The following is a 21,722-nucleotide window of genomic DNA, read 5'->3' as shown; positions in this document are numbered from 1 at the left end:
ATACAGTCCCAGCTATATGCTTTGCTGAGACCCAACCAAGCCCAGAGGGGAATACGATACCAAATGACGCCTTCTATAAGCTTTTTCAGTGATTCTTAGCTCCTGACACATGCATCTGCATGCCTTGCTCTCCAAAAACAACTGCGCATTAATGGCGCGAAAATGAGGCTCTGTCTACAACTAGAAAAGCCCCCATCTGAAAAAGGTGTCCAACACAGTGCCTGCCGTTTTTTTTTTAAACGTTCCCCAAGATTATAATACCAATTATTAGTTAGAATCTGCATAATATGCCTAGTAAAGCAATCGTTTTAGCCCAGAAAAATGTCTACCAGTTTATAAGCCCTTTTTGAAGCCCTTTATTCTTTTATGTTTAACTAAGAAAATGGCTTACCGGTCCCCATGAGGGGAAATGACAGCCTTCCAGCATTACTTGGTCTTGTTAGAAATATGGCTAGTCATACCTTAAGCAGAAAAGTCTGCTAACTGTTTCCCCCAACTGAAATTACTTCATCTCAACAGTCCTGTGTGGAAACAGCAATCGATTTTAGTTACTGTCTGCTAAAATCATCTTCCTCTTACAAACAGAAATCATCATCCTTTTCTGTTTCAGAGTAAATAGTACATACCAGCACTATTTTAAAATAACAAACACTTGATAGAAGAATAAAACTACATTTAAACACCAAAAAACTCTTAACCATCTCCGTGGAGATGTTGCCTGTGCAGCGGCAAAGAGAATGACTGGGGTGGGCGGAGCCTAGGAGGGATCATGTGACCAGCTTTGCTGGGACTCTTTGCAATTTCCTGTTGGGGAAGAGAATATCCCACAAGTAAGGATGACGCCGTGGACCGGACACACCAATGTTGGAGAAATATTTGGGTTCAGTGTCCCTTTAAGCACTGTGCTGCAAATCCTTTAAAACTCTATTTAGCATACTTTCCAAGGTTTTACAAATCAAAAGAAGTTCAGGGTAATACCCCTTGAAAGGTTTGATGCAGTTGATGTTTCTAATCTCCCATGCTGTGGCCATTTAGATTTAGATGAAGAATTTTGCAGGATCGTGTAAATATCACCATACTAAAGTATGACTGAGACACTCCAGCCTCTCTGGAGGAAGTGAAATAAACACACTTTATATAGTTATTTAACAGCAAAATGCTGAATTACTACTACAATGTGTTTTATGTTTCTTAAAGAGACAGTAAAGCCAAACTTACAGTAGAATACAATGCAATAACACTTCCTCTGAATTTCAAATAAGCAGTATATTTTTTCTAACAAATGTATTTGTCCCCCATTTCCCAGCTCACAGTATCATGTGACATCGGCCAAACACAGAACTAGTATACATATATACTGTGCACGTGCTCACTAGGAGCTGATGCCTCGCAAAGTGTTTATATAAAAAGACTGTGCACAATTTGATAATGGAAGTAAATTGGAAAGTCTCTTAAAACTGCATGACTGTCTAAATCATAAAAGTTTAATTTTGACTTTAGTGTCCCTTTAAAGAGACAGTAAAGTCAAAATTAAACTTAAATTGACTGGATAAAGTATTGATTTTTAAACAACTTTCCAATTTCTTCTATTATCAAGTTTGCTTAGTTCTCTTATTATCCTTTGTGAAAGAGCAATACTAGGTTTGCTCAGGAGTAGGCATGTATCTTTAGCCATCTGGCTGTTTGCAACGTTGTTTATTGTAGTGTTATACGATGTTGCAAACACTGCTGCCATAGACTGCTAAAGACATGTGCCTGTTCCTAAGCTTCTATTAGCGTACATAGGTTTAATCTTCAACAAAGGATGCTACAAGAACAAAGCAAATCTAATAATTAAAATAAATTGGTAAGTTTTTTAAAAAAAAATTGTATGCTCTATCTGAATGTTTAATTTTGACTTTACTACCCCTTTAAATGTTCACGATTCAGACAGAGCATGCAATTAAAAAATGTTTTACTTCCATTATGAATTTTTTTTTTTAACAGCTTCTGAGACACCAGCTCCTACTGAGCATGTGCAGAAGTTCAGTTTATTTACACGTCTGATTCACATAATACAGGGGGCAGGAAAGGACATTTTAAAATGAAATGTTGTCAGAAAGCAAACTACTGCTCATTTAAAATTCAGAGTAAGTGCTGATTCATTGTCATTTGTTAATTATGTGATTCTATTGAATGTAATGATCCTTTACTTAAAGGGATAGGAAAGTTATAATTAAACTTGCATGATTCAGATACAGAATCTCATTTTAATACATTTTTAAATTCACTTCTATTTTCAAATGTGCTTCGTTCTCTTGGTATCCCTTGTTGATAAAGAATACACACATATCCTACACTAGAGGGAGCTAGCTGCTGATTGGTGCTTGCACACATTTGTCTCTTGTGATTGGCTAACTAGATGGGTTCAGCTAGCTGCCAGTAGTGCAATGCTGCTCCTTCAGCAAAGGATAACAAGAGAATTAAGCAAATTTCATAATAGAAGTACATTGGAAAGTTGTTTAAAATTGTGTGTTCTATCCAAATCAAGAAAGAACATTTTGGGGTTTCCTGTTCCTTTAAACATTTTAGAGACAGATTAAACGTTTAGTTTCCTGTTTCTTTCACAAAAGTTACGAAGGCTTTTTGATTTGCAAAAACTTGTAAACTATTCTAAAAACGATGAGAGTTTTTAGTTTTTACTCAACATTTTTCAACCAAATATATTTTTAACACATTTAAATTCTGATCTTCCATATGCATGAATGTTTTGAGTTGAATATCCTTTTGAAGGATCAGTAAATACAGTAGAATTGCATAACTAACAAATGCAAGATAACAAGACAATGCAATAGCACTTAGTCTGGACTTCAAATGAGCAGTAGATTTTTTTTCTGACAAATTTCAAAGTTATGTCGATTTCCACTCCTCCTGTACCATGTGACAGCCATCAGCCAATCACAAATGCATATATGTTTATTCTATGAATTCTTGCACATGCTCAGTAGGAGATGGTGACTCAAAAAGTGTAAATATAAAAAGACTGTGCACATTTTGGAAGCAAATTGAAAGTTTAATTTTGACTTAAGTTTCCCTTTAAATCAATTGAAATCAGACTTGACAAAACACAAAATGCTATTAAAATAATTATCTTTTATTAAATTTCCCCCAGCACTTACTGCAGTTCATTTCATCCGAGGCGTCCTCACAATCAATACGCTGGTTGCAGCGGCTTGAATTCCCAGCACAACTCCCGTCGCGGCATCGGAACTCCTCTAGCGTACAGCTGGTCTCTGCAAAACCGCATTATACGGTAAGCTCACAATGAACTAGTCCATAAATATTCTAGATAGTAATAGTGCTCTTTTATATGAATGATAGAATTTTTTCGCAAATAACGGGATTAAGTGTTACGTTTCATAGTAAGCCATGACTGATTTACTCTCCATATGTACCTAAGAAAATAAAGCACTAGGGAAGCAGACTTTTTATCTTTTACTACAAAAGGGGTTGCTACTGAGCACTTAAAGTCATTGTTACATTAACGCTAACCCATAAAACCCAATAAGGGATGTGTGGCCCTTGGTAGTTCCAGGCACTTACTGTTACAGGACATCTCATCTGAGTTGTCACCACAGTCATCCAAACCATTGCACCAGTTAGAGACGGAGATGCAGCGTCCATTTGAACAGTGCTGGAAGCCTTTCTTACAGCGCCTATTACCTGCAGACAGCAAACAAGGAACATAAATTTGTTATTTTTGGAAAATGTGTGGGATGAATTGGGGATTAGAAAAATGAGAAATGGATCAGTCAATAAATTTACAATCTATCCTGGGAGCATACGCAGGTTACATCCTGCTAAACTAATATGATTGCAATCAGTTTCACTTAGACACTATGGGCCAGATTACAAGTGCCGTGCTATTTAGCACTTTCACTTGCACACAAACACCACTAGAAGTAAACTTTGAACGCGGGTTAGCGTGCGTTTTTCAAGTTGAAAGTAACTTTTTGCACAAATGCGAAAGCTGAAGCGTACTAACTTCAGGACCTGGATTATCATGACCATGCTAACTTCTCCCTAAAGACTTCAATGGAGAGCGCAAACACTTATCGCTCTAGCACTAACCCAACAGGAGTTAAACCTACAGCGCTAACCCAAAGGTAGTTATGAATATTTTACATTAGAATGTTCTTCACATAGAAGAAAATGTTCTATTTACTTTTAAATTTTTATATATATATATATATATATATATATATATATATAAAATGTATTTTTTGTAAAATATATATCTATACCTATATGTCTATATGAAAATATATATATATATATATATATATATTTATTTAAAAATACCTAAAACATGTTCCCCTATGTGAAGAACATGGTAAAGTAAAATATTTACAGTAAAAACACATTAAATATTAAAATGTATTAAAAATGATTTATCATGTTTTCAGGTATTTGAGTGGAAAGAGCTCCAAAGTATATATACACATGACTGTGTATATATGTGCATATATGTATGTACAGGTGGCCCTCGTTTTACAACGGTTCAATTTACACCGTTTCAGAATAACAACCTTTTTTCCAGTCATGTGACTGCTATTGAAAAGCATTGAGAAGCAGTGCATTTATTAAAATAGCCAGTAGGTGGAGCTGTCCGCTTGTGTTGTAGCAAAGCCAAGCAAGCTGAAATTAATCAGTTTAACTAGACCTGAGCTATTGAAGTCTTTGTTGTGTGAATATTTTATTACGTTTATATTGCTGTTTAGCAAATGTTTTTGTTAATTTAACTTAGTTTAATTATATATTCTGTGTTGTGTGATTATTTGATTAGGTTTATAATGCTGTTTAGCATTTAAAGTCTTCATTTCAAAGCTTTAAAAATAATTTATTAGGTGTTACTTATGACAATTTTGAGAGGGGCCTGGAACCTAACTCGCTCACTTCCCATTGAATTACATTATAAACTGGGTTTCAATTTACAACGGATTCGTTTTACAACCATTCCTTCTGGAACCGAACCCCGGCGTAAACTGAGGGCTACCTGTATATACATATATATACACATTCAAATATAAATACACATGTATACATATCTATACATACATACACATTTATATATAGATTATAGCCCTTTCCATTCAAATACCTTGCCATATACCTTTTAACCCTGATAACTTTTTTTTTGTTCTATATTTATGCAAATAATTTTTATTAGATAGTCTATATATGGGTTTAAATTTATATTTTAATGTACTTATGTTGTGCTAAGTGTAGCTTTATTTTTAACCCTAACCCTTTATGTGAGGTCTTCAGTCACGCTAACCAGACAAGCGGAAATTTAGTTTGCACTTGTACAATTGCATATACTTTCATCTTGTAATACGCACGCAAGTCCACGCGGCACTTGCAATCTAGGTCTATATATGTTATTATGGCAGTAATTTTTTTGTTTAGGGGAACCAGCAGGATCTTAGTTGTTAGATGTGCTAGGATTCAATATATGACAACTGAGCAATTCATTGTGTGGAACATTTAATTATATTCTACTTTCAGTAAATAAAAACAGAAAAAACAGCAAATACTTAATGATGTATAATATTATTAGAATCCTTTGAGTGTTTCACTATTCAGGTGTCAGACCTAGACCTGTGTTCTTCACTTAAACAGAAGCAGCATTGTTTTGTAAAGTAATTTTAGATTATGCAAGGGGCTCCCACACCCAAGGCTTTAGTCTTACTGCAGTACGATTGCTTCTCATCTGCTTTGTCTTTGCAGTGGGCCACGCCATCACATGTTAGGCTGTAGTTGATACAGTCCCCATTGCCACACTCAAATTCATCATGGGGACTACAGGTGGAGTTTGGTGCTGTTAAACAAAATATGAGAAATGTCAACGTTTATTTGGTAAATAGACATTTAAAGCTAGATCTGTATATAAAGTTCTAGAGAAAGGAATGCATCTTTATTAACCATGATTCAGTATCTTTAGCTGAATCTTAAAACCAAAGCCACAAACATCTTCCAGCAGGAAAATTGCATCTGTAAAATCACTTTATAAATGAATTATGGAAAAGCACTGTAATGAGCTGTGACTCTTCTCTATGAGAGGCTGTTAAAGCCTAGACCATCCCATCCTGTAACCTGTGGAATCATGACGTACCTTTGCAGGTAAAATCTTCTTGTAGAATCCGGTCTCCCCGACAAGAGCAATTCACTCTCCCACCAGCAGTTAGCAGACACAGATCCTGACAGCCTCCATTATTTTGTTTGCACGGGGACAACTCACCTTTGAAACAATAAAATCAATTCAAATAATGTATTATTTTAAGAGTGGATGAGTTTCATGTTTTTTGCCTCAATACTGTGTTGGAGGAATTCTGTGACACTATTAGTTTTTGTGTAGTTGTTATTTTGTCACACAACAGCTAATGCCATCACTTTCCTACAGGCATTAAATAATAGGTAATATATTTTATGCCTCTACTGTACAGGTGAAACTTGAAAAAATTAGAATATTGTGCAAAAGTTAATTTATTTCACTAATGCAACTTAAAAGGTGAAACTAATATATGAAATAGACTCATTACATGCAAAGCAAGATAGTTCAATCCGTGATTTGTCATAATTGTGATGATTATGGCTTACAGCTCATGAAAACCCCAAATCCACAATCTCAGAAAATTAGAATATTGTAAAAAGGTGCAATATTCTAGGCTCAAAGTGTCCCACTCTAATCAGCTAATTAAGCGATAACACCTGCAAAGGGTTCCTGAGCCTTTAAATGGTCTCTCAGTCTGGTTCAGTAGGAATCACAATCATGGGAAAGACTGCTGACCTGACAGTTGTGCAGAAAACCATCATTGACACCCTCCATAAGGAGGGAAAGCCTCAAAAGGTAATTGCAAAAGAAGTTGGATGTTCCCAAAGTGCTGTATCAAAGCACATTAATAGAAATCATCAGTCTGTGTTGATTTGGGGAGCCATGTCATCTGCTGGTGTTAGTCCACTGTGCTTCATTATGTCCAGGGTCAACGCAGCCGTCTATCAGGAGATTTTGGAGCACTTCATGCTTCCTTCCACAGACGAGCTCTATGGGGTTGCTGACTTCATTTTCCAGTAGGACTTGGCACCTGCCCACACTGCCAAAAGCACCAAAACCTGGTTCAATGACCGTGGGATTACTGTGCTTGATTGGCCAGCAAACTCGCTTGGCCTGAACCCCATAGAGAATCTATGGGGCATTGCCAAGAGAAAAATTAGAGACATGAGACCGAACAATGCAGAAGAGCTGAAGGCTGCTATTGAAGCATCCTGGTCTTCCATAACACCTCAGCAGTGCCACAGGCTGATAGCTTCCATGCCACGCCGCATTGAGGCAGTAATTGCTGCAAAAGGGGCCCAAACCAAGTACTGCGTATATACAGTATGTATGCTTATACTTTTCAGAGGTCCGATATTGTTCTACAGGTATGTACAATCCTTGTTTTATTGATGGCATGTAATATTCTAATTTTCTGAGATTGTGGATTTGGGGTTTTCATGAGCTGTAAGCCATAATCATCCCAATTATGACAAATCACGGCTTGAACTATCTTGCTTTGCATGTAATGAGTCTATCTCATATATTAGTTTCACCTTTTTAGTTGCATTAGTGAAATAAATTAACTTTTGCACAATATTCTAATTTTTCGAGTTTCACCTGTAATCACTCATCCACTTTATAGATTTGCAGCATTTTGTTTTGAGATCAATGACAAGTAAAAGTTATATATCTCTAATGTCAGCTCATTTCTGTATTATTTTGTTTTTGATTCCAAAGGTATTTTACATTCATAATTTGCTACTTACAGCTGTTGGTATCGTTTGCCACAGCGATGATGCCCATGGGCTGCTGAGGGATATCAACTCTAAGAAGCTTCAGGTCTGACCCAACATATTTGTTTGCTCTTTGAACTGCCCGACGTACCCAATCTGTCCAGAAGATGTAATCACCATAAACAGCCAGACCAAATGGGTGGACAGGATCAGACTTCAAAATCCACTGCACAGATGCAACAAAAAAGAAAGATAAGACAAGGTGAGGGGATAATGGGCACTGAACAATCAGGGTAATAAAGAACAGGGCTTTGCCTTGATTCCCAATGATAATCAGAGATTTTGAGTCAATATTCCATAAATCAGCTGATCTGACTCATGAAAGTTTCATTTTGATGTTTACGTTCCTTTACGATCTGTAGTACCACTGCTACAATGTACACCCTAAAGATGACAATTTCCAAAAATGGATCAGTATAGACCTCTCCCTGCAACTGTCCAATACAATGCTAGTGGTTGATACATTAGTGTGAATGAAACGAAGAATGAATATACTTCAATACACTTAGAATTGTTATATTCCCCTAGTTTCCTCCTGCATTTAATCTGTTAGTCCTTCACGCCCACAATCTTAATCACTTTTTTACCTTAGATTTCAGTTTCTCACATTCAAATGTCTCTCCCTGATCCTCCTCCCTCTACATGAACAATTTTCTTACTTTCCATTAGTTTATCTCTCCTCTTTCAGACTCTCCCTTAGGCTCTGTTTAATAAGAGAAAAAAAAACTAAACTTGGGGTTCCCTTATCTTTCCTCATGTTTTTTTAGTTATGACTATTAATAACAGTCATTAGGGCAGACATTTTACTTTTGTTTTTCTTTCTTTTTTTAAAAAAAATTAAGGACCCAGCAAGAACATTGAACAGCAAAGCACAATCTTTTTTTTTTAGCCAAATCAGGAAAGATTGTAAATTAAAATATATTTAATAAATTGGCACAAAAAAAGGTTTCACCTTACATTTATATCAGAGTTTAGAGTTTCTATCAGCCATGAAAAGCAGTCTATCAACGGAAATTTAGCCTAAATGCTGCGCTATTTCCCAATGCACTACAAGTGCAACTAGAAAAGAATGACTGCACCACATTACCCAGGAACTCTGATGGAGAAGATCAAACAGACGTCTATGGGGCAGGTAACAAAAGTCTTTTCTAGGTTTCACTTTTGCTCTAAGCCAAAGAAGCTGAAGGTGCGTTTGCACATGGAGAATTTAACCTTGCAAGTCCATGACGTCCTTATAGGAGGAGCATATTAACATATCAGAACATTTTCTTTTTTCACATTTATGTCCCTTTAAAGGTACAGTTTACACTAAAATTGTTATTGTTTAAAAAGATGGATAATGCCTTTACTATCCATTCCCCAGATTTGCAAAACCAACATTGTTATATTAATATACTTTGTAACATTTAAACCTCTACATTTCTGCCTGTTTCTAAGCCACTAACGACAGCCTCTTATCACATGCTTTTGTATTTGCTTTTAACAACAGGAGACTACTAGTTCATGTGGCCATATAGATAACATTGTGCTCATGCCCAAGGAGTTATTTAAAAGTTAGCACAACACAGTACTAAATGCAAGACAATAAATAAAAAGTAATGTGATCAGGGGCTGTCAGAAGATGCTTAGATACAAGGTAATCACAGAGGTAAAAAGTATATAAATATAACTGTGTTGGTTATGCAAAACTGGGGAATGGATAATAAAGGGATTATCTATCTTTTAAAACAATAAAAATGATATTGTAGAATGTCCCTTTAAATAATGTTATTGTCTGGTAGGGCTTAAAACAGACAAGGAACTATAATTAGTGTGCTATGTGAAAGACAAGTGTGGGAACAGAACTTGTGTTGCACAGAAAACTGCTGCAGCTAGAAGATGCATTATGTGGATGGGAAGTAAACATCAATGGTATCCTCACTAGAAAGTACTGAGGGAAAAATACATACAAAAGTGAAATGTAATATGACAGCTAGTGTTGAAAATTGAAAACCACTATAAAAATCCAGAAGCTGGGCAGCAGGAAAGAAAATTACATTCTTAAAGAAGTTCCAGGCACCCAGAGAGGGGCAATGCTAGAGATATGTTTAGTACCTGTTTAGTATCTCATGTGCAACCACACTGAAGAGGGCATGTATTAGTGCACTGTACACACTAGAGGAGCAATGAGTTAGGGAACTCTATAGCAGAGTGCTGATTATATAGCGTGGGCAAGACATGGCAAGAAAACTGCAGATTAAATGATTGAAATGCCAGAGTAAGCCAGATGAACTAATAAGAATCTATCCTGTGATAAGAGATAAAGACCATAGCTCCCTGGAATGTAGACTTCTCTATGCAAAAACTTAAAAAAAAACCTAATGGAGGGGGGGTGAGGAAAATGGTGAAGAAGGGGTTTCCTGTTGAACAGTCTGTTTGACATTTCTGCAAATGGGTGAATAACTAATTACCTTTTTTCTAAAACAATCTCCTTCATGTGCTGTTGAGTTGAACGCAACAGTAATAGGGAATTTTAGACGATGGCATTTGCAGTTTACTCATTTTTGTTGTGACTATCCAGATAGATGAGAAAAACATGTTGACAACAAAGGACTACATAACATTGCATTAAAGGGATTCCAAGAGTATATATATATATATATATATATATATATATATATATATATATATATATATATATATATATATATATATATATATATATATATAATGTTTATTTTGATAAACAGTCTGTTTCATTGTTGTAATAAAACAAGCACTAAGCCGTGTTATTTGCAATATGTATTATTCATCTATTTAAATGGATTTTACCTTTTATTTATTTTTTTGCAGTGTCCTGTACTTCCTGTTCCAGCCTTACAAGGAGGAGGGGCTTCTGCAGGAATGTTTATCTTAGCCTTATGTCATAAAACTTCTATGCTGGTTACTATTAAGTAAATAGACTAGATAAAAGGGAGCCAAACTTGCTCATGTCTAGATAAGTCACATTGTAAGTTCCAAAGATGTCAGCTCCTATATCACACTGGGGCAGGGACTACACTAAGAATATCTAAGTGCTCATTATGCAAGAAAACAAGTACGTTTTCTGCTGTTTTTTACACAATCTGTTGCATTTATGCAAAGAAAAATCTAGTGTATTATGTCCCTTTAAACAGTCTTTCAAAGAACATTAATTTTAGCATAAAAATGAGCATGGAGCGAGCATCTAGAGGCCAGTGATGGAAAGAGCCAGACAATCTTTTAATGGTACCTTATTATTAATAATAATAATAATAATAATAATAATGGGAAAAAAGGGGCACACCAGTGACATAGCATTCATGTGAAGTCTGTATCCCAATGATACTAGGTACAATATCTCATGGTTATATAATATTTACAAATTAAGCAGGACTTAAAAGGGAATTAGGGCCTTGATAATTACTTCCAGCTTGGAGAGTTTTGTCTTTTATTTGTTGGCAGCTCTAGGACTGTAAGATAGAGTAGCAAAGTTCTCTTTCATAATAAAAGACCAAATTTCTGTTCCCATTGAATAAATATTGTTAAAGACGTAATAATCCTACCCTCAAGTACAAGAAAGTAACTTGCCAAGATTACTCACATATCGGTGTGAACCATCATACTCGCATCTTTCAATCTTGTCCAGGGTGGCATCGGAGAAATAGAGTTTCTCAGCCCGATGATCAATAGCCAGCCCATTAGGTGTACGAATGTCTTTATCAATGATTATCAGGACATTTCCCCCAGAGAGTGTGGCTCGCATTATACTGGGATGCTGCTCATTCCAGTTCGTCCAGAACATAAGGCTATAGAAGTATGACAAGTGTAAGCAGGAATAAATAAAATCTTTATTTATTTATATATATATATATATATATATATATATATATATATATATATATATATATATATATATATATATATATATATATATATATATATATATATATATATATATATATAAAAAAATAAACCAAAATTAATTAAAATTATGGGGGGAGATAAAAAACTGAAATTAAAATCCTTCATGTCTCAAAATTAAATCAATGTAAATATTTGCATAGGAAATTAGCACATATAGGCAAGTATCCCCGCTTGCTTTCCCCCAGAAATTCTTAATATACAATGTTACCAATGCACAAGAGAATTGTGGGTAAGATATGCAAATTAGATATGCAAATTCTCAGTTTTTTTGCTTCAAAATTCTGTTTTGACACAGCCATCTGTTTTTTTGCTTCAAAAACAGAATTTATGTTTACCTGATAAATTACTTTCTCCAACGGTGTGTCCGGTCCACGGCGTCATCCTTACTTGTGGGATATTCTCCTCCCCAACAGGAAATGGCAAAGAGCCCAGCAAAGCTGGTCACATGATCCCTCCTAGGCTCCTCCTACCCCAGTCATTCGACCGACGTTAAGGAGGAATATTTGCATAGGAGAAACCATATGGTACCGTGGTGACTGTAGTTAAAGAAAATAAATCATCAGACCTGATTAAAAAAACCAGGGCGGGCCGTGGGCCCGGACACACCGTTGGAGAAAGTAATTTATCAGGTAAACAAAAATTATGTTTTATCCAACATAGGTTGTGTCCGGTCCACGGCGTCATCCTTACTTGTGGGAACCAATACCAAAGCTTTAGGACACGGATGAAGGGAGGGAGCAAATCAGGTCACCTAAATGGAAGGCACCACGGCTTGCAAAACCTTTCTCCCAAAAATAGCCTCAGAAGAAGCAAAAGTATCAACTTGTAAAATTTGGTAAAAGTGTGCAGTGAAGACCAAGTCGCTGCCCTACATATCTGATCAACAGAAGCCTCGTTCTTGAAGGCCCATGTGGAAGCCACAGCCCTAGTGGAATGAGCTGTGATTCTTTCGGGAGGCTGCCGTCCGGCAGTCTCGTAAGCCAATCTGATGATGCTTTTAATCCAAAAAGAGAGAGAGGTAGAAGTTGCTTTTTGACCTCTCCTTTTACCAGAATAAACAACAAACAAGGAAGATGTTTGTCTAAAATCCTTTGTAGCATCTAAATAGAATTTTAGAGCGCGAACAACATCCAAATTGTGCAACAAACGTTCCTTCTTTGAAACTGGTTTCGGACACAGAGAAGGTACGATAATCTCCTGGGATAATGTTTTTGTTAGAAACAACTTTTGGAAGAAAACCAGGTTAGTACGTAAAACCACCTTATCTGCATGGAACACCAGATAAGGAGGAGAACACTGCAGAGCAGATAATTCTGAAACTCTTCTAGCAGAAGAGATTGCAACTAAAAACAAAACTTTCCAAGATAATAACTTAATATCAACGGAATGTAAGGGTTCAAACGGAACCCCCTGAAGAACTGAAAGAACTAAATTGAGACTCCAAGGAGGAGTCAAAGGTTTGTAAACAGGCTTAAGTCTAACCAGAGCCTGAACAAAGGCTTGAACATCTGGCACAGCTGCCAGCTTTTTGTGAAGTAACACAGACAAGGCAGAAATCTGTCCATTCAGGGAACTAGCAGATAATCCTTTTTCCAATCCTTCTTGAAGGAAGGATAGAATCTTAGGAATCTTAACCTTGTCCCAAGGGAATCCTTTAGATTCACACCAACAGATATATTTTTTCCCAATATTGTGGTAAATCTTTCTAGTTACAGGCTTTCTGGCCTGAACAAGAGTATCGATAACAGAATCTGAGAACCCTCGCTTCGATAAGATCAAGCGTTCAATCTCCAAGCAGTCAGCTGGAGTGAAACCAGGTTCGGATGTTCGAACGGACCCTGAACAAGAAGGTCTCGTCTCAAAGGTAGCTTCCAAGGTGGAGCCGATGACATATTCACCAGATCTGCATACCAAGTCCTGCGTGGCCACGCAGGAGCTATCAAGATCACCGACGCCCTCTCCTGATTGATCCTGGCTACCAGCCTGGGGATGAGAGGGAACGGCGGGAACACATAAGCTAGTTTGAAGGTCCAAGGTGCTACTAGTGCAGATCCCTGGATCTGGACCCGTAGCAAGGAACTTTGAAGTTCTGACGAGAGGCCATCAGATCCATGTCTGGAATGCCCCACAGCTGAGTGACTTGGGCAAAGATTTCCGGATGGAGTTCCCACTCCCCCGGATGCAATGTCTGACGACTCAGAAAATCCGCTTCCCAATTTTCCACTCCTGGGATGTGGATAGCGGACAGGTGGCAGGAGTGAGACTCCGCCCATAGAATGATTTTGGTCACTTCTTCCATCGCTAGGGAACTCCTTGTTCCCCCCTGATGGTTGATGTACGCAACAGTTGTCATGTTGTCTGATTGAAACCGTATGAACTTGGCCCTCGCTAGCTGAGGCCAAGCCTTGAGAGCATTGAATATCGCTCTCAGTTCCAGAATATTTATCGGTAGAAGAGATTCTTCCCGAGACCAAAGACCCTGAGCTTTCAGGGATCCCCAGACCGCGCCCCAGCCCATCAGACTGGCGTCGGTCGTGACAATGACCCACTCTGGTCTGCGGAATGTCATCCCTTGTGACAGGTTGTCCAGGGACAGCCACCAACGGAGTGAGTCTCTGGTCCCTCTGATTTACTTGTATCTTCGGAGACAAGTCTGTATAATCCCCATTCCACTGACTGAGCATGCACAGTTGTAATGGTCTTAGATGAATGCGCACAAAGGAACTATGTCCATAGCCGCTACCATCAACCCGATCACTTCCATGCACTGAGCTATGGAAGGAAGAGGAACGGAATGAAGTATCCGACAAGAGTCTAGAAGCTTTGTTTTTTCTGGCCTCTGTCAGAAATATCCTCATTTCTAAGGAGTCTATTATTGTTCCCAAGAAGGGAACCCTTGTTGACGGAGATAGAAGAACTCTTTTCCACGTTCACTTTCCATCCGTGAGATCTGAGAAAGGCCAGGACGATGTCCGTGTGAGCCTTTGCTTGAGGAAGGGACGACGCTTGAATCAGAATGTCGTCCAAGTAAGGTACTACAGCAATGCCCCTTAGTCTTAGCACAGCTAGAAGGGACCCTAGTACCTTTGTGAAAATCCTTGGAGCAGTGGCTAATCCGAAAGGAAGCGCCACGAACTGGTAATGCTTGTCCAGGAATGCGAACCTTAGGAACCGATGATGTTCCTTGTGGATAGGAATATGTAGATACGCATCCTTTAAATCCACCGTGGTCATGAATTGACCTTCCTGGATGGAAGGAAGAATAGTTCGAATGGTTTCCATCTTGAATGATGGAACCTTGAGAAACTTGTTTAAGATCTTGAGATCTAAGATTGGTCTGAACGTTCCCCTCTTTTTTGGGAACTATGAACAGATTGGAGTAGAACCCCATCCCTTGTTCTCTTAATGGAACAGGATGAATCACTCCCATTTTTAACAGGTCTTCTACACAATGTAAGAATGCCTGTCTTTTATGTGGTCTGAAGACAACTGAGACCTGTGGAACCTCCCCCTTGGGGGAAGTCCCTTGAATTCCAGAAGATAACCTTGGGAGACTATTTCTAGCGCCCAAGGATCCAGAACATCTCTTGCCCAAGCCTGAGCGAAGAGAGAGAGTCTGCCCCCCACCAGATCCGGTCCCGGATCGGGGGCCAACATTTCATGCAGTCTTGGTAGCAGTGGCACGGTTTCTTGGCCTGCTTTCCCTTGTTCCAGCCTTGCATTGGTCTCCAAGCTGGGCTTGGCTTGAGAAGTATTACCCTCTTGCTTAGAGGACGTAGCACCTCGGGCTGGTCCGTTTCTACGAAAGGGACGAAAATTAGGTTTATTTTTTGCCTTGAAAGGCCGATCCTGAGGAAGGGCGTGGCCCTTACCCCCAGTGATATCAGAGATAATCTCTTTCAAGTCAGGGCCAAACAGCGTTTTTCCCTTGAAAGGAATGTTAAGTAGCTTGTTCTTGGAAGACACATCAGTCCGACCAAGATTTCAACCAAAGCGCTCTGCGCGCCACAATAGCAAACCCAGAATTCTTAGCCGCTAACCTAGCCAATTGCAAAGTGGCGTCTAGGGTGAAAGAATTAGCCAATTTGAGAGCATTGATTCTGTCCATAATCTCCTCATAAGGAGGAGAATCACTATCGACCGCCTTTATCAGCTCATCGAACCAGAAACATGCGGCTGTAGCGACAGGGACAAATGCATGCAATAGGTTGTAGAAGGTAACCCCTGCTGAACAAACATCTTTTTAAGCAAACCTTCTAATTTTTTATCCATAGGATTCTTTGAAAGCACAACTATCCTCTATGGGTATAGTGGTGCGTTTGTTTTAAAGTGGAAACCGCTTCCCTCGACCTTGGGACTGTCTGCCATAAGTCCTTTCTGGGGTCGACCAAAGGAAACAATTTTTTAAATATGGGGGGAGGGACGAAAGGAATACCGGGCCTTTCCCATTCTTTATTAACAATGTCCGCCACCCGCTTGGGTATAGGAAAAGCTTCTGGGAGCCCGGCACCTCTAGGAAACATGTCCTTTTTACATAGCTTCTCTGGGATGACCAACTTGTCACAATCATCCAGAGTGGATAATACCTCCTTAAGCAGAATGCGGAGATGTTCCAACTTAAATTTAAATGCAATCACATCAGGTTCAGCCTGTGAGAAATGTTCCCCTGAATCAGTAATTTTCTCCCTCAGACAAAACCTCCCTGGCCCCATCAGACTGGGTTAGGGGCCCTTCAGAGATATTAGTATCAGCGTTGCCATGCTCTTCAGTATCTAAAACAGAGCATGCCGCGCTTACGCTGACAAGTGTTCATTTGGGCTAAAATGTTTTTGACAGAATTATCCATTTACAGCCGTTATTGTTGCATAGTAAGGAGTATTGGCGCGCTAGATGTACTAGGGGCCTCCTGAGTGGGCAAGACTCGTGTAGACGAAGGAGGGGAATGATGCAGTACCATGCTTACTCCCTCACTTGAGGAATCATCTTGGGCATCATTGTCATTATCACATAAATCACATTTATTTAAATGAATAGGAATTCTGGCTTCCCCACATTCAGAACACAGTCTATCTGGTAGTTCAGACATGTTTAAACAGGCATAAACTTGATAACAAAAGTACAAAAACGTTTTAAAATAAAACCGCTACTGTCACTTTAAATTTTAAACTGAACACACTTTATTACTGCAATTGCGAAAAAACATGAAGGAATTGTACAAAATTCACCAAATTTTCACCACAGTGTCTTAAAGCCTTAAAAGTATTGCACACCCAAATTTGGAAGCTTTAACCCTTAAAATAACGGAAACCGGAGCCGTTTTAAACTTTAACCCCTTTACAGTCCCTGGTATCTGCTTTGCTGAGACCCAACCAAGCCCAAAGGGGAATACGATACCAAATGACGCCTTCAGAAAGTCTTTTCTAAGTATCAGAGCTCCTCACAACATGCGACTGCATGCCATGCCTCTCAAAACAAGTGCGCCACACCGGCGCGAAAATGAGGCTCTGCTTATGCTTTGGGAAAGCCCCTAAGGAATAAGGTGTCTAATACAGTGCCTGCCGATATTCTTATATCAAAATACCCAATAAAATGATTCCTCAAGGCTAAATAGTGTTAATAATGAAGTCGATTTAGCCCAGAAAAGTCTACAGTCTTAATAAGCCCCTTGTGAAGCCCTTATTTATGATCGTAATAAACATGGCTTTACCGGATCCCATAGGGAAAATGACAGCTTCCAGCATTACATCGTCTTGTTAGAATGTGTCATACCTCAAGCAGCAAGAGACTGCATACTGTTCCCCCAACTGAAGTTAATAGCTCTCAACAGTCCTGTGTGGAACAGCCATGGATTTTAGTTACGGTTGCTAAAATCATTTCCTCATACAAACAGAAATCCTTCATCTCTTTTCTGTTTCTGAGTAAATAGTACAATACCAGCACTATTTCAAAATAACAAACTCTTGATTGAATAATAAAAACTACAGTTAAACACTAAAAAACTCTAAGCCATCTCCGTGGAGATGTTGCCTGTACAACGGCAAAGAGAATGACTGGGGTAGGAGGAGCCTAGGAGGGATCATGTGACCAGCTTTGCTGGGCTCTTTGCCATTTCCTGTTGGGGAGGAGAATATCCCACAAGTAAGGATGACGCCGTGGACCGGACACACCTATGTTGGAGAAATACTGTTTTGACACAGCGATCCTTTTAACAGGATTATGTAACAGGATTATGACAGCAAACCATTTCTGGTTTGCTGTCATAATCCTGTTAAAAGGATCACTGTGTCAAAACAGTACTTTGAAGCAAAAAAAATGAGAATTTGCATATCTAATTTGCATATCTTACCCACAATTTTCTTGTGCATTGGTAACATTGTATATTAAGAATTTCTGGGGGAAAGCAAGCGGGAATACTTGCCTAGATGTGCTAATTTCCTATGCAAATATTTACATTGATTTATATATATATATATATATATATATATATATATATATATATATATATATACACACACACACACACACAGACACTGATCAGCCATTACATTAAACCACCTGTCTTATATCATGTAGGTCCCCCTCATGCTGCCAAAACAGCTCTGATGCTTCTAGGCATGGGGCTTCCATGGATTGGATCCATTGTTCCAGCACATCCCACAGATGCTCAATAGGATTGAGATCTGGGGAATTTGGAAATCAAGGCAACACCTTGAACTCTTTGGCATGTTCCTCAAACCATTCCTGAATATTTTTTTCAGTGTGGCAGGGTGCATTTTCCTGCTGAAAGAGGTCATTGCCATCAGGGAACACCATTGCCATGAAGTGGTGTACGTGGTCTGAAACAATCTCTAGGTAGGTGGTACATGTCAAAATAGCATCCACATGAATGCCGGGACACAAGGTTTCCCAGCAGAATATTGCTCAGAACATAATACTGCCTCCGCCGGCCTGCCTTCTACTTATAGTGCATCCTGCTGCCATCTCTTCCCTAGGTAAACAATGCACATGCACCCGTCCATCCACCTGATTGAAAAGAAAATGTGAATCATCAGACTAGTCAACCTTCTTCAATTCCTCCATGGTCCACTTCTAATGCTTACGTCCCCATTGAAGGTGCTTTCGGCGGTGGACAGGGTTCATCATGGGCACTCTGAACAGTCTGCATCTACGCAGCCCCATACGTAGCAAACTGTGTTGCACTGTGTGCTCTTAAACATTTCTATCATGGCCAGCATTAATTTTGTCAGCAATTTCAGCTATAGTAGCTCTTCTCTGTGATCGGACCAGACAGGCTAGTCTTCGCTCCCCAAGTGCATCAATGAGTATTGTGCACTCATGACCCTGACGCTGGTTCACTGGTTGTCCTTCCTTGCACCACGTTTGGTAGGTACTAACCACTGCAGACCGGGAACACCACACAAGATTTGCCATTTTGGAGATGCTCTGACCCAGTCGTCAAGTCATCACTATTGTCCCTTGTCAAAGTCACTAAAATCTTTTCGCTTGCCCATTTTTCCTACTTCCAACACATGAAATTCAAGAACTGACTGTTCACTTGCTGCCTAATATATCCCACCCCTTTACAGGTGCCATTGTGACAATATAATCAATGTTATTCACTTCATCTTTCAGTGGTTTTAATATTGTGGCTGATCAGTGTAATTTTTGCTTAATAGTAAAACAAAATTAAATTAGCTTCATAGGATAACATATACACTGGGGATATTCTTCTCATGACAGTTCCATAAAATCTAAATTAATTTATATGTTTAACACTTGCTGATTCTATGTTGATCTTTAGGATTCCTTACTTAAAAATAAAAAAAATCTTTTGCAATATATTGTCATTATTTATTTATTTTGCCCCATTTTCTTCTGAGAATTGGAAGTGCACACTGCAGACTTCACAAGCTTAACTATAATAGATATATGTCCCTAATTGGCCACAGAAGATAAGAGGACACAACTATAACGAGCAAATCAAGGTTATATTTACTGAAACGAGTCAAACGCATTGCTTACTTTTGACACTCATCCAAAACAAAGGCGCGTGGATGATCAATTCCAGACATTGTTACAACAGTCTCTCTTTCAAAGGCTCCAAAGCGTGTTTGGTCCACTGTATGACGTGTGATTGTAGAAGTAGTATAACTGGTCCAGTACAAGGTGTCCCAAGCCCGGTGATACGCTAGCCCTTCCACTGAGCCCACATCTGAAAGAAAGATGGAAAATGCCATTTGATTAATTTTTTGTCCCTTGCAACCACTGTTACATAATTACAATTCTCATTATTCAAATTGATGTCCTGAGTCCGTTAACCTTTGCAATGAACATGAGGCACTTACTAATAAGGAGTATATTCTAAAGAATCATTACCTAAGGTTGTCATGTATATAATAAAAGGTAATCAGTATGATATACATTTCTTATGTATTGAACACACTGAATGTGGCAGATTTAGTTACTAAGATTTAGTTCCATGGCACAGGTGTGAGACAAAAACTTATCACTCATGTTCACTGAACTCAAATGAACTTCACACTTTTCCTTGGCACCACTAAAATGTTATGAAAATGTTTCCAAGCCTAAAATATTTACTCACTTTTGTTATGGACAAGTAATTTCACTAGACAGAATGGAAGGGGTCTCAAAGACTTTGTAGACACAAACTCTGTTGTCTTTATGAAGTATCTCATCTTGCTGATGTGTCTTGCTATCATAAAGCTGACACCAATTTTTTTTTTTTTTTTTTCAAGTTTTCTTTTTCGCTTATTGGGGTGTACAGGGTTAACCAACCCTGCTCCAGTCACCAGTTTGTATTCTATATCTGCCACTCCAGGCAAGCCTGTGACCTAGTTTAGTGGTTGCAAGGGTTAACAAACTCTCTCTAGTCTGTACTAGACCCAGAAAAATTGGCCAAACTCCCTTTAATACCACCCACACTAAACTATCCCTATTGCCACCACCTTAAAGGGACAGTCTACAATATAATTGTTATTGTTTTAAAATATGGATAATCCCATTATTACCCATTCCCCAGTTTTGCATAACCAACAAAGTTATATTAATATACTTTTTACCTCTGCGATTACTAAAGTACATTAATATAACAATGTTGGTTGTGCAAAGCTGGGGAATGGGTAGTAAAGGCATTATCTATCTTTTAAAACATAACGATTTTAGTGTAGACTGTCCCTTTAAGATTATTATGTGGGAAATCCTAAGGAAAAATCCAGACTAACAAATTACAAATCCTAAAACACAATTTAGCAAAAAAAAAAATCTAAAAAACACAGTACTAGTTATTGCCAGTCTCTCCAGTAAAGTGGTTCAAATATTAGACAAAGGCAAAATTAAATAAAGGAACATTTACTGGGGACAAAAAAGTGTCACAGTGCATTTATATATATATAAAAAAAAAAAAGAGTTAAACAATTAAACACAAAAAGGAGAAAATAACAGAACCTATCACTTTACCAAAAGAATAGACTCTGCTCCAGAGAGATGGAATGAAGAATAGTCAAATACACTGTTTCAGACAGCCTCCCATGTAGAATGACAACATTTAATTTGTTGAAATACCAGTTAAATACATTTTACCTGAGGTCAGGTTTCTGACCAGGCCTGTCCAGAGTGGGCATGGAAAGTAGCCACCCCTCTTTTATGGCATACCTTAAAAAGGACAGTCTACACTAAAAATACTATTGTTTAAAAAGATAGATAATGCCTTTACTACCCATTCCCCAGCTTTGCACAACCAACATTGATATATTAATATACTTTATAACATTTAAACTTATACATTTCTGCGTGTTTCTAAGCCACTATAGATAGCCTCTTATCACATGCTTTTATATTTGCTTTTCACAACAGGAGACTGCTAGTTCATGTGGGCTATATAGATAACATTGTGTTAACGCCCGAGGAGT

At 38.3% G+C, this 21,722-nt stretch overlaps 1 protein-coding gene across 1 annotated transcript in view; it reads right to left on the bottom strand.

Annotated features, from left to right (window-relative positions):
- The window catches only part of LRP1 (LDL receptor related protein 1), a 595,167-nt gene that overhangs the window by 163,370 nt on the left and 410,075 nt on the right, over positions 1-21,722 (bottom strand). The window contains 7 exon segments of the mRNA XM_053708175.1: positions 3,159-3,272; positions 3,583-3,702; positions 5,732-5,860; positions 6,155-6,280; positions 7,843-8,035; positions 11,471-11,675; positions 19,816-20,005. Coding sequence (XP_053564150.1) covers positions 3,159-3,272; positions 3,583-3,702; positions 5,732-5,860; positions 6,155-6,280; positions 7,843-8,035; positions 11,471-11,675; positions 19,816-20,005 — 1,077 coding nt within the window.

This window comes from Bombina bombina, chromosome 3 (assembly GCF_027579735.1).
Source record: "Bombina bombina isolate aBomBom1 chromosome 3, aBomBom1.pri, whole genome shotgun sequence".
Taxonomy (NCBI): Eukaryota; Metazoa; Chordata; class Amphibia; order Anura; family Bombinatoridae; genus Bombina; species Bombina bombina.
The sequence above is the reverse complement of the archived record's forward strand: the minus strand, read 5'-3'. Positions and strand labels throughout refer to the sequence as shown.